We start from the raw sequence: 14,088 nt of genomic DNA, 5'->3' as shown, positions 1-14,088 counted from the left end.
TGATTCTTCTGAAAAACAGTGTATGGAAGTGATACTAGTTTAGAAAACAGAACTGTATTTAACTACCCATGTTAAAAATTACTCTTTCATTCACCTATCACATAATCTAACCAAGTAGATACTTAATGCCATAACTGTCAGTGAGGAAAAAAAGAGAATTCCGGCCTCAGAGAGATAATATGACAAGGCTATCTGCATGCACTGTGAGTCAAAAATAAATCTATTAAATATTACCATACCGAGTAGGATCTTTGGTCTCTGAAAGAATCTCAAGGAGTTCATCATTAGATAAAAAAAAGAATCTGGGAAAAAACAAGCGCTTCTTCTCTAGGTATTCATTAAGTCCTTTGAGAATGAGCTCCAGAAATTCATTGCACTTCCTCAGTTTTTCCAACATCTTGTCTATTGTTACTACTGTCAGCACACGTTTGTCCTGGGAAAGAAATTATTCCAGATAAAAATGTTAATGACTTCTCAAGTAAATCACCACACAGCACTGCAGGAAGTCTTAAGCAAAATAAAGCTTTACTTCAAATTCTACTTCACTCAAACCATTGTCAGGGTTACAATTAACTAACCTTTAACCTTGTTCATTGCCAGAGTTCTCTCAAAAAGTAGTTGGGTAGTTGGTATTGAAGTAAATTTTTCAAAACATGAACTATTATTTTTGAAAATAATTTTCAAAACAGGTTCGATTAATCAAACAGCACAATTCCCATCATTCTGCTGGAGCAACATCAATTTACACTGGCTATTCAACTGGATTATGTAATTAAGCAACATGAAAAATTAAAACATTTTGATGGATTTTTAAAAGCGTACTTTTATGACAACAGTACAGTCACAGATTGTGACAATCATCTATCAGAATTCAATGCAAAAAGATTTACTTTCCTTCCATAAGATATATAAATACATATACAAGATTATAAGTAGAGATGACAAAGTTGTATGACAGCAACACTGACACTTCAGTACTAACACCAACTAGTAATGTGATCTAAAAAAAGGTATTCTCTGATCCTAATACATTTACTAGCTATTTTTTTGCTAGCAGAAGATCCAAAGTTATACTTGCTTTAAGAATATAGAACAATATATTTTTTTCTTTTTACAATAGCACCTGAATAACACCTGTCAAGATACACTACTGGATAAACACTGGGTTTCTCATATTTATACACTGTGTAGATGACAAAAGATAATGTATCAGCTTTACATGGCAAGGTTTTGATAGCTGGGGACCCGTGAGCCTTTCACTACATTACCTCTCCACTGTTCAGCCGAGAAGGGAAGTGATAGAGCAGCTTTGGTGGGCACCTGGCATCCAGCCAGGGTCAACCCACCACATACATATTAAGACATAGGCTGCTTTCCAAATTCTTTCTAGTGCTTTCTAAATTAACGTCTCAAATTAAACGTATGTAATGCTTAGAAAAGCTACTGTGTAAGATGAAAGTTATCTCAAATACTACAAATACAAAAAAGATTTTGCAAAAGAACTAAAGGTTGCCAAGATAAGACGACTTAAAGAAATACAGTTGTCTGAACATCAGGTTCTAGCATTTAATATGCCTTATGACCAGTTTATAGCCTAATCATCATTAAGTTCTTTTAATCTTGCTCACCAAGTATGGGGTTTTGGGAGCAAAATGAGACGCACATGGAAAAGTAGGAAATTATGCGGATTTATGACTGAGGAAGTCAAACTAAGCAAACACTTCTAGTCAGTTCCAGGACGGGCTTGGGTTCATCTGTGGCTGAATTTATTCTAGTTCAATTCTAGTTCAGGCCAGTGCCAGTACGTTAACTGATTTGTTAACCGTGAACTGATTCAAACTTACTCATGTTGCAATACATAAGGTTATATAATGACAAAATCCTGGCAAGAAAATGGAAAGAGATAAATCCCAATCCCCTGCTCCACCTCCCAAAGTCTGGGAACACAGCTTCTACTATAGCTTCTCCTTTAACCTCCTTTACCACCTAAATCAGATTGCATTTCCCTGGAATTTTAATGAGGCCAGAATGACGACAGGTAGACGGAAACAGAGCTAACTAGAAATACTGGTGAACCCTTCGGTCCCCTCTGCTCTACTCAGCAAGTAAGCACCTGTAAGCACACAGCATAGAACACATACCGAGGATTAAAATAAAATAGACACACACGTATATCCAACCATAAGAAACACTACAGGGATTGGTAGGGAGAATTTCAGACTAGTCAATTTACTGAGGGCTTGTAAGAACTGCTGACAGTAACAACAAAAAATACTCCAACAACGGACAGCAGAAATCAAAGATGTACCCAGACTATTTCCACTAGGACCAGTTTTGTCAAAGCCCATTACAAATACAGAATGTCCCACTCAGAAAAGTCCCTGACAGGGTTTGCAGAACAGAGTCTCACGGAGCTGAAGCATGGGTGACTCATGTTGCAAAGGACAGATGAGGAGAGACAGGCTAGACTGCTGGGCAAAGCCCAGAAGGTGCAAAAGGTATCTGTAAGGGACAAACCCCTCCCAGCATGACAATGCGGATTTGATCCAGTAACCTGACTGCTGTTCAGCTTCAGTTTGGAGAATTTAAATAAATTCCAGGTTCAGTTTCAGTTCAAAAACTCATAACATTTTGAAATTATTTGCAATGTGCATTCAGCTTTCGTTCAATTCCCTGCTCGTGTTACACATATACTTCTAATCTACCATAAAAACCCCAGAAATTTATGTTTACCTAATTGATCTTCATGGGGGTGCACCTCCCTAATACAACAATCTAGTGTTCCTTTGTACATTAAATACATTTACATTCTGTTACTTGCTCTTGCATCATACCAAACCAGAATAACTACATATGCTTTTCATCTATACATAGACAATTAAGCTGTCAGCATACAAACACAATTCATAATTGGTTTTATAAAACAGTTTTTAATGCACAAAGATCTGTATAACTATACACTGTCAACAGAAAGATGTTTTGTTCCCTTTCTTAGCATATTTATGTCAGCAAATAGGGTAAATGCAACTGGTAAAGGAAATCAAAGCTGTGTTGCCAGTTCTACAAAAAGGATTATTTCTGCTTGTTTTTCTTTCATATGAGAAAAAGTCAAGAAAAAATAATTTATGCTTCAACATAGATTTCCTATTTACATTTCTGCTAAGGCATGAATTTAAAAAAGAGAATGCCATCATTCTCAGTCATTCAAAACATCAGTGTAACTTATTTTGTCAGTGACACTGTCAGTGTCATTTAGGGGAATCAACTGTATCAAGAAAATAGTATTAAACAAGTGTATACAAATAGTTTGAATACCTTGTCAAAAGACCATCACTAAATCACTAACTCTGGTTGGTCTAAATTTTTTTTTTTAACTTACTTTCCCACAAAGACAGAAAAGCTTCTGTACCTTAGGTTGTTTTTTTTTAATTTATGGGAAGTGGAAATTAATCCACTAAGTAACTTAACCCTCATTAATATGCATTGCTTAAATTAGATATTTAAAATGAAGGAATAATATATGATTATTCAAATTTGTGATTAAAAGCTAAGCAAATAAAGAAATTTTATAATACAATGGCATATAAATGCAAAAAAGCATGAACAGACTCAAGTTAGCTTTATGCTTTAAGAAAGACCATTCGTATAGACCGGGGAAGAGCATTCTTTCAAGCCATGAAACTCAAACATTGCATTTGCGGAAACAGAGTGCCATCTTCTGGAAAATAATGCCTATTTGTTTAGCCAAAATCAACTAGTTTATTAAACTTCTATTCTGATGCTTACACTCTCCTGTGCAAAAAATTATTCTTTTTTTCTGCCAGTAGTAACACATACCACATTCAAAAAATACTTTGTATGTGATTAGCACTGAACATCTGAATTAGAAAATGTTATCAAAACAGATCATTCAGCACACAAATGTTCAGAAATATAATGCTCAACAAAATTCTGAAATTCTTGCACTTGGAAAATACGGTATAATTTAACTGTAGCCAGGAACTACATGAAGGGCAATTGCAAAAAAACAGAGCCAACTTCTCATCAGTGACAGTTGGGCAACAAATACAAATCTTTGCTTGGGAGGTTCAGCTTGGACATGAGGAAAAAATTATTCATTAGTAAGGTACCACAGCACTGAAGTGTATGGAGGTAACCTGCAAGAAATCTCTGTCCTCAGAGATTTTTAAATTTGGCTAAAGCAAGCCTGTGGCTGACCTGACGTAGTGTTGGCAAAAGTTCTGCTTTTAGAAAGAAGTTAGACTAACTAAACTCCAGTGGTCCCTCCCAATCAACACTTCTATGGTTCTATGTGAAACAGTTCTGCAAAATAAGTTTTGAAAGAATCTAAGAAAGGGAGCTAAGATGAAACAGAAAACAGATCACTGTGTTATCAGAAGCAGGTGTGAGGTTTTTTTTGGCACATACTAGAAATCCACTCTATGTTCTTAAGACAGAAATACTTACCTGAAAAACTGATTTCATTAAGTCTTTCCATGTCTTAACCACAGTACTGAACCGTCTACTTTCCTCAGGCATCTGAGCCATGATGTCAGGAGAACTGAAAATTGGCTCTAAATAAAGCCAAGTAGCCTGAACCTTCAGCCATTCATCGAGGATCTCCTGTACCAATAACAGCTTTCCTTCCCATTCCCTATAAAATAGCATTAGTTCAAATGCATTAATAGATGCTTCCAGTAAAACATTTCCAGGAGACTGCTAAGATTCTTTTTGCAACTTGCATATTCAGCAGCAAATGATTCCTTGCCTGGAAATATTCAAAACCCGCCTGAATGTGGTCCTGTGCCCCCTGCTCTAGGTGTGCCTGCTCAAGCAGTGGGCACAGGACAAGATGATCTCCACAGGTCCCTTCCAGCTCCTACCATTCCGTGATTCTGTGAAGTGCAACAGGTATGAGTTTTCAGATTTCAGCAAAATATCATATTCACCCAGTCTGACTTCCTGCATAACAAAGTCCACATTAATTTCTGCAACGGGATCATCTGCGAGGTTGATTGTAGGATTTTATAAAGTAGATTAATCTAATAAATAGACTAACAGTCTATTCACTAACAGTAGTGAGTGAATAGTGAGTAGCGCACACTTTAGCATGTAATAGTATCTGTGGACAAATTCACTTCAATTGAGTATGCAGTCTGGTTTCTGGCATACACCAAAGGCCAGAGCCCTTTTTCTAACTGTTTGCTAGGATAGGCAGGCTGAGGTGGCGAAAGACAGACATGAAAGTAACCTAAACTACTAAACCAAAAATATGTAAACATTGTCCTGAAAAGGCATGTGGTGTTAATTACAAGGTTATTAATTAAAAGTAAAAAAATTACTCCTTAATTTCAAGTAGTAAGTAGTCCATGGTTAAGTCACATTTTATTTCTGACTTCAAATTCCAAATGTGGGTGTTGAAGATGTTTGTCTGATAGGTTAAAGAGTCTTTCAATATTACTGCACACCACTATGGGTACACTATTATAATTCAATAGCTATTCAGTCTTTCCTTTTGATAGCCAAAAATTCAAGATCCTTTATAATTTTTTCTAAGTCTCCCCAATTTTTCTGCATAATTTTAAAATTACCACCACCACTTAACACTTCTTGCTATCTCACCAATACCAGACAGATGTGATATTATCAGTTCTCTAATGTCATGGGTATTCCTAATTCACTGACGTAAGCAATTCGCAAAAAAATTAAAATGTTGTTCATAATCCTGTAACAAGTACATATATTGTTCTTTCCTGTGAGTATAATTTTTTACAACTCTCATACCACTGGACAGTACAGATAAAATTATTATAAAAAGCACAGGCTGTTAAAATATATATCGTATAAATGAACCACGGCAATAATTTTCTCAACAGGACACTCCTACATGGGCTGCACTGAGTTCTGTAAAACGATACATCTGAAAAGATACTTAACTTCCTCCTTCCTTCATTTACCTGCCACAAATTCTAAACAACAGACAGCTTTGCTTGCATGCACCTTCTCCTCTACCAAAAGTCCCTCTTTCATCTTTTAGGTATTGATACCTCATCTTTGGTGATTTTGCTTCTACCAAAAGGTAGAGAAAAATGCAGCCTTCAAAGAGGAAAGCTAGGCACGTCAGTTTATTTGCTTACACCAAAAATACCCAAAAATTAAGACTAGGAACTTGGTATAATCTCTGGCAGCAATCCAGAATTCTACATGTTTTGTTGGGTTATTGAGAAAGCAACCATTGTGTAATAGCCTAGATCTGAAAGACTGAAGTTATAGTAATGCCTTGTATTATTACAAATGCTGTCAGTCACCAAAAATCTCTGAAGAAATTACCAGGGTGCACTTACTCTTTTTAAATAAGCAAACCCTACCTTTTTACATTAACAGATAAAGAACTCTTACACTAGAGTACAGTAGTAATTAGGTAATTATTACCTATCAGAACATACATGTATGTATACGTACTCATATTTATTGAATATGTGCTGAAATCTGAAATAGCATTTTTGCAGGTTAATGGGAGTTTGGAGGTACCTATATAGTTGGATAATTATAGCCAAAATTCAGATGAAAGATTTTTTGTTTTCTACAATATGGATATGTTTGGGGGATTTAAGAAGCAAGTAAAGTATTTAATGAGGAAAGAGTAAAATCAGATTAAAATCTATGCTCAAAGATGGAAGTACAGAATTTTTAACTTGCAATGCTAACTTTTGGAATTTAATTTTCTGCTTTAGAAAAAAGAAAAAGCAACAAAAACCACCCTTTCATCACTTCCCTGAAATTTGTTGTTTTCATTTTCTTCATCTCCCTTACACAAGCCCTAACATTTTTAATTGTCGAAGAGCTAAAAGATTCAGTAGTTTTAACCATATTCTCTTAGTCTACCACCTTTCCATCTGCACCTCAGATGTGTTTTATCTGGCAAAACAGAGGTAATGTTATGATGCATCTGGTGCATTAAGTATCAAAGAGCATTAAAAATGTTTAACAACCTCTCCAATATATTAGCACTTCCCATATTGTTAAAGTAAAAATCAGCTTTATGAAATTAAATAGCATGTAGCTGACATGGGACAAAAGCTTTAGCCCTTTAAAATGAGATTAATTCACTGCTTAGGGAGGAGAAACAAAAGCATTTGAAGTCCCTATGCTTTAGATTAAGCAGAAGAGATTTCTTATTTGGTAACATTACTTAGTGACTTTATTAGGAAAAAAAATTACCTTATTCTCTTTTCATAATGCTTAATGAATGGAGATCCTCTCATAGTCTGAGTTTTGACAATGTGGTCATCCAATAACATCTGAATATCATCTACAGATGACAAAATATGGGTTCCTGTTTCTCTATAGGCAATAAGAGTGAACTCCATTTGATCCCATTCAGAAATCATTTTCAATAAAGCTTTCTCAAGTGAATGTTCTTTGCTGGCTGTTTCACTGATGGTCTCAAACTTCTCTAGGAATGGTTGAAGATGCAAATTAATATATGACAAGACATTGGAGTCTTCAGAAGGAGAGAGTGGTAAACCAGCAATTTTTGACATCTCTTCCCAGTGCCTTTCTTGCAAACCAGGATTGCAAATCACCTGGATTAGAGGAACGTGGCATCTGAATTCCTCTACTTTTGATTTAACCTGTCTTGTTATTCCTAATGCATTTGGTGAATCATGGAAGGCTTTTTCTAGTTTATACAGTCCATGCCAGTAGTTTCCTACATCTACCTCTACTTCATCTGGATTCACTTCTGTAAGTGATCCCTCTGTCCAGTCTTTGTGTTTTCTGTGGAATTCCACAGCCATATCATAGAGATGAAGGTATGGAGCAAGAGTATTCCGGATGTTTTTATGCTGAGGGTACCGAGATACTTGCCATCCAAAGGACTCTTCTTCTGAATTAAACTGATCAATCTGTTAAGACATAAGTGAAGTCTGAAATACAAACAAAACTGCCTGTGATACCAGGTCCTCACTAAAGGGATTAGGGAGGTTTTCTAGTGTCTTCAACAAGCTTCACATTAAGTTCCTAATTACTAAACCAATCTATTATGCAATTGCTGCCATTGACTGTAGTTAGAGGATTCTTTAATAGTAACAGCTCACTACTCATGCTACACAATAGAGGAACACAGTTAGAGGTTTAAAAACATAGAATCCTTAAGGTTGGAAAAGACCCTTAAGATCATTGAGTCCAACTGCTAACCTATCACTGTCAAGTCCACCAATAAACCATATCCTCAAGCACCACATCTGCCCTTCTTTTAAATACCTCCAGGGATGGAGACTCCACCATCTCCCTGGGAGCCTGTTCCAATGCCTGACAACCCTTTTGGTGAAGAAGTTTTTCCTAATATCCAACCTAAACTTCCCCTGGCACAACTTCAGGCCATTTCCTCTCATCCTGTCGCTTGTTACTAGGGAGAAGAGACCAACCCCTGCCTCGCTACAACCTCCTTTCAGGTAGTTGTAGAGAGCGATAAGGTCTCCCCTCAGCCTCCTCTTCTCCGGACTAAAAAACCCCAATTCCTTCAGCCGCTCCTCATAAGACTTGTTCTCTAGACCCTTCACCAACTTTGTTGCCCTTTTCTGGACACGCTCCAGCACCTCAATGGCCTTCTTGCACTGAGGGGACCAAAACTGAACACAATACTCGAGGTGTGGCCTCACCAGTGCCAAGTACAGGGGTACTATCACCTCCCTGCTCCTGCTGGCCATGCTATTCCTGATACAAGCCAGGATGCTGTTGGCCTACTTGGCCACCTGAGCACGCTGCCAGCTCATGTTCAGCCAGCTGTCAACCAACACCCCCAGATCATTTTCCTCCAGGCAGCTCTCCAGCCACTCCTCCCCAAGCCTGTAGCATTGCATGGGGTTGTTGTGACCCAAGTGCAGGACCCGGCACTTGGCCTTGTTGAATCTCATACCATTGGCTCCAGCCCAACGATCCAGCCTGTCCAGGTCCCTCTGCAGGGCCTTCCTGCCCTCCAGCTTGGTGTCGTCTGCAGACTTACTGAGGGTGCACTCAATCCCCTCATCCAGACCATCAATGAAGATATTGAACAGGACTGGCCCCAACACTGAGCCCTGGGGAATGCCACTCCTGACTGGCCGCCAACCAGATTTGACTCCATTCACTACCACTCTCTGGCCTCGGCCGTCCAGCCAGTTTTTAACCCAGCGCAGAGTGCACTTGCCCAAACCGTGAGCAGCCACCTTCTCCAGGAGAATGCTGTGGGAGACAGTGCCAAAGGCCTTACTAAAGTCCAAGTAGGCAATATCCACAGCCTTCCCCTCATCCACTAAGCGGGTCACCTTATCATAGGAGGAGACCACGTTAGTGAGGCAGGACCTCCCTTTCATAAACCCATGCTGGCTGAGCCCGATCCCCTGGGTGTCCCGCATGTGCTGCATAATGGTGTTCAAGATGATCTGCTCCATGACCTTTCCTGGCACCGAGGTCAGGCTGACAGGCCCGTAGTTCCCCGGATCCTCCTTCCAACCCTCCTTGTAGAGGGATGTCACATTCGCTAGTTTCCAGTCATCTGGGACCTCCCCGGTTGACCAGGACTGCTGATAAATGATGGAGAGTGGCTTTGTGAGCTCCTCTGCCAGCTCCCTCAGTATCCTTGGGTGGATCCCATCCGGCCCCGTGGACTTGTGAACATCCAGGTGAAGGAGCAGGTCGGTGACTGCCACCTCTTCAACAACTGGGACTTCATTCTGCATACTGTCTCCATCTCCCATCACAGGAGCCCGCCAACCCTGAGGATGACCAGTCTGACTATTAAAGACTGAGGCAAAGAAAGCATTAAGTACCTCAGCCTTCTCCTCGTCTTCCCTGGCAAGGTTACCTTCCACATCCAACAAAGGAGGGAGATCCTCCCTGGCCCTCCTTTTGTCACTGATGTATTTATAAAAATATTTTTTGTTATCTTTAACAGCAGCGGCTACTTTAAGTTCTAGCTGGGCCTTCGCCTTCCTAATCCTTTTCCTGCATAACCTCACAACATCCTTGTAGTCCTCTTCAGTCACCTGCCCCTTCTTCCAAAGGTGGCAAGCTCTCCTTTTTTTTCTTGAGTTCCAGCCAAAGCTCCCTATTCAGCCAAGGTGGTCTTCTCCCCTGCCTGCTCGACTTATGGCACATGGGGACAGCCTGCTCCTGTGCCTTTGAGACTTCCTTCTTTAATAACATCCAGCCTTCCTGGACTCCTTTGCCCTTCAGGACTGCCTTCCAAGGGACTCTGTTAACCAGACTCCTTTAACAATCCAAATCTGCCCTTCTGAATTTCAGGGTAATAGTTTTGCTGACCCTCTTCCTTACTTCTCCAAGAATCAAGAGCTCTATCATGTCATGGTCACTGAGCCCAAGACAGCCTCCAACCACCACATTACCCACCAGGCCCAGGCCTTCTCTGTTTGTAAACAGCAGGTCCAGCGGGGCACCTCCCCTTGTTGGCTCGCTCACCTGCTGCATCAGGAAGTTATCTCCCACACACTCCGGGAATCTCCAATACTGCTTTCTCTCTGCTGTGATGTATTTCCAGCAGATATCTGATAAGTTGAAGTCTCCCACGAGAACAAGGGCTAGAGATTGTGAGACTTCAGGCAACTGCTTGTAGAATACTTCATCTGTCTCCTCATCCTGGTTGGGTGGTCTATAACAGACTCTCACCAGGATGTCTCCCTTACTTGCCTTCCCCCTGATCCTCACCCATAAGCACTCAACCTTATCATTACCGTCGTTGAGTTCTAGACAGTCAAAACACTCTCTAACATACAAGGCTACCCCTCCACCTCTCCTTTCGTGCCTGTCCCTTCTAAAGAGCTTGTAGCCACCCATTGCAGTGCTCCAGTTGTGCGAGTCATCCCACCATGTTTCTGTGATGGCGACCACATCATAGTTTCCCTGGCATGCAATGGCTTCCAGCCTCTCCTGTTTATTGCCCATGCTGTGTGCATTGGTATAAATGCACTTCAGTTGATCTATTGATCTCTTCTCTAACACAGGCATGCCACCCCACAGGCTCATTCCTAGCAAGCCTGGTTTTATCCCCTTCCCCCTTCATGTCTAGTTTAAAGCCCTCTCAATGAGGCCTGCTAACTCCTGAGCCAGAATCCTTTTCCCCCTTTGTGACAGGTGAACCCCATCTGTCTCCAGCTGGCCTGGTGCCATGTAAACTGGCCCATGATCAAAAAAACCAAAATTCCACCGCTGGCACCAGCCTCAAAACGGACTAGATGATCCCTGAGGTCCCTTCCAACCTGTGATTCTGTGATTGCTCTACAACTTGTAGTACCATGGAGGCTTTAACAGACAGGAGGTAATAATGAGCATCAGGAATTGCATTTCCAAAAACATAGAAGTATAGTTTCTAGGCAAACTTGCATAAACCTAATCTACTCTTTCAATGTGCAAAGTGCTGCTGTATTTACTCAAGACCATATAGTAACAAATTACTGTGCTCAGTAACTTTGCAGTTTAATGCACAAATCATGTAAAAATATTTCATAGCTGAATTAAGAATTATTTTGCTACATCTCAGTAACTGCATTACTAAGCAAACTGTTGATTCTGATAACACAAATGTTAAGATTTACAATTTATACTACTGGACTAGTTTAGACTATAATCTGTACCTTATCAGCAGCAAGATCCAATTTTGTATTTAGTGCTTGAGCTTTCTTCAGATACCTGTTGACTTCCTGAATATCTCCAAAAGTGCTAAGTTCTTCAACCTGCTTAGAGTAGCTTTTCAGTTCCTCAACAAATTGTTCACAGCGTATCTAATTAAATGTCAAGCAAGCACATAGCATATAATAATTTTTAAAATCACAATAAATTTCTGTTAAAAAATGGAATAACTATTCTGATTTGCTATAATAGGAAACTTTATACTTGCAGAAAATACAAGACATCCAACATATCTGCACATGAGAATCTATTCCACCCAAATTATAGAACTTTCCCGGAATCTTACTGTTACCTGCAGTGACTTCTTGGGCTGACACATGCGACTTTGGGTTCTACATTATAGGGTATCGTTGGACATAGAAATTTCTGTTGCCTGTGATGTACATAGTCAGCAGGCCAATAATACATATCTAAATTCAAACTCATAGTATATCTCAAACTAAAATAGAATAACAGGATCAGTCAAATGACTGACAGAGGTGTCTCTTAAAGCCACACAGTTCATGGATAGCTTTTTTACCTCATATGTACAACTCCACAACATATTTCACATTGAGTATCAGTAGCAATCAATGTCTGAAACAAAGCATAAAACTATACAAAGCAATAACATGTTTCAAGAACAGAGTCTATGTTGCATATTTATTTATAACACATTAACACTTACCAGCTACTTCTTTAAACTCACTGCATAAACATAGAAGTTCCCTGTCTCAAAATACCTGTGATCTAAGTCAAAATGATGATGAGACTAAGGAGCACAAGAAAGCCAAAGCAGACAGCTCTACAGGCTGTAACTGCAACAAATCAGCAGCCTAGTAATTAACAATCCTTGTGGAGAGGCCCCATCACTTAGAAAATATAACAAACTAATGTAAAAGCCTAGTAAATACAATGAAAAATTCTAACAGAGCTAAAACAGATGTAAAGTGTAAGAGATTAAAAGATAAAAACAAATAAAACAAACCTGAATCAGGATGCACTTACATTATAAAACTATCTTATATGACATTATCCTAACAGCAAAATCACACTTAAAAATTAATGCAGATATTTTTTTTTTGAGCTGTCATAGAATTTTCATATATTGCCATTGACTTCAAAGGGACTGCTCATGCATAAATCAAGCTACACACATGTCTTTAAAGGATTTATCTGAATTTTACTACTTCACATACAGACAACTTTCATCAGCATTACCGGAAGCTCTGTAACCAAAGAGCTTTCGGAGTGCAAAATGTGATATGTGGCTTGTCTTGCAGTACTTGTGGATATGGGAAAGGCAAATGAGTAAAAAGCAGGCAAAAATTAGTTAATATCAAGAATAATATAAAAACATCTTCAAACTTCTTTGAAAAATATATAGGAAAATAAAAGAGGTTATTCCATGCATTATTTCATGTCCTATGCACCATTCAAAATTAGTAGTTCAAGGATTTTAAAAATATTGTCATTACAAACCTTAAGACCACCTTGAAATTGATCTGTTTTTTCTTTAATTATCTTTCTGTGCCCTTCAAAGATATCTGGCATTCGTGCATACCATTGAAAAACACTACTGTTTAGTCGAATGTCTGCTGGTGAAAGGCTGACACATTCTATCAGGAAAGCAACACGATTTACAGCATCCACTAATTTCTGCTCCAGTTCAAGCATGTCACATGTTTCCACTTTCTGTATACAGGCCTAGAGAACAGAAATCAAAAGGGAAGATATTTTTAATATAATTTAACGCCAAAATAATGACTGAAGTAGTTAATACTTTAAAAGCTTATTTTTAATGAGGAAAAATTAAATAGAATTAGAAATATATGATCTGAAAGATATTTATTTGGAATGGCATGGTATTAGCCATTTTTACAGCATATGACTTAATACAATTGCCTTACTATCTATTCTATTAATTATTTATTAAAACTCAGAAGAATGTGTAAAGCTGTATGCACAAAGCTTTTGGACTAACGGAAGCCAATCCAGACAGCCTGTTGTAAGTGTTGCAGGTTTGAGAAAAAAAGTATGGTGCTACCAAGGTAAAATTAGTAAAACAACCACAAGAGAAAAGGACACACTTCAGAAAGGGAAGCACTGCATGGCCCAACATAAGATTAGGTCTTCCCTAGCAGTAAGAATATTAGAAATATAGAGAGCCACTGTACTCTCATTGTGATTAAAATAAAAATTACATTTTTCTTTTAGATCTCAAGAGTTGGCAGTAAACTGTCTTGATCCATGTAGCATTCCACATGGTACTCTTAACAGAACAGCAACACAGCCCAATTTAAACAACAACCTATAACGAAGCACTCTGAAAGCCTCTTAACAAGAACTGTATTAGTGAAAATGCTGGCCAACTGAAGAGATTAATAATATAGCAGTGTATGTAAATATTACTTGGTATCC

The 14,088-nt window shown here is 38.7% G+C and overlaps 1 protein-coding gene across 1 annotated transcript in view; it reads right to left on the bottom strand.

Annotated features, from left to right (window-relative positions):
• Positions 1-14,088, bottom strand: part of DNAH7 (dynein axonemal heavy chain 7) — a 122,247-nt gene that overhangs the window by 86,585 nt on the left and 21,574 nt on the right. The window contains exons 16-20 of the mRNA XM_064451976.1: positions 13,150-13,374; positions 11,634-11,780; positions 7,222-7,907; positions 4,468-4,654; positions 240-433 (exon numbers count right to left, since the gene is read on the bottom strand). Coding sequence (XP_064308046.1) covers positions 240-433; positions 4,468-4,654; positions 7,222-7,907; positions 11,634-11,780; positions 13,150-13,374 — 1,439 coding nt within the window. The remainder of the gene's footprint in view (positions 1-239; positions 434-4,467; positions 4,655-7,221; positions 7,908-11,633; positions 11,781-13,149; positions 13,375-14,088) is intronic.

This window comes from Phalacrocorax carbo, chromosome 5, assembly GCF_963921805.1.
Source record: "Phalacrocorax carbo chromosome 5, bPhaCar2.1, whole genome shotgun sequence".
NCBI classification, from domain to species: Eukaryota; Metazoa; Chordata; class Aves; order Suliformes; family Phalacrocoracidae; genus Phalacrocorax; species Phalacrocorax carbo.
The sequence above is the reverse complement of the archived record's forward strand: the minus strand, read 5'-3'. Positions and strand labels throughout refer to the sequence as shown.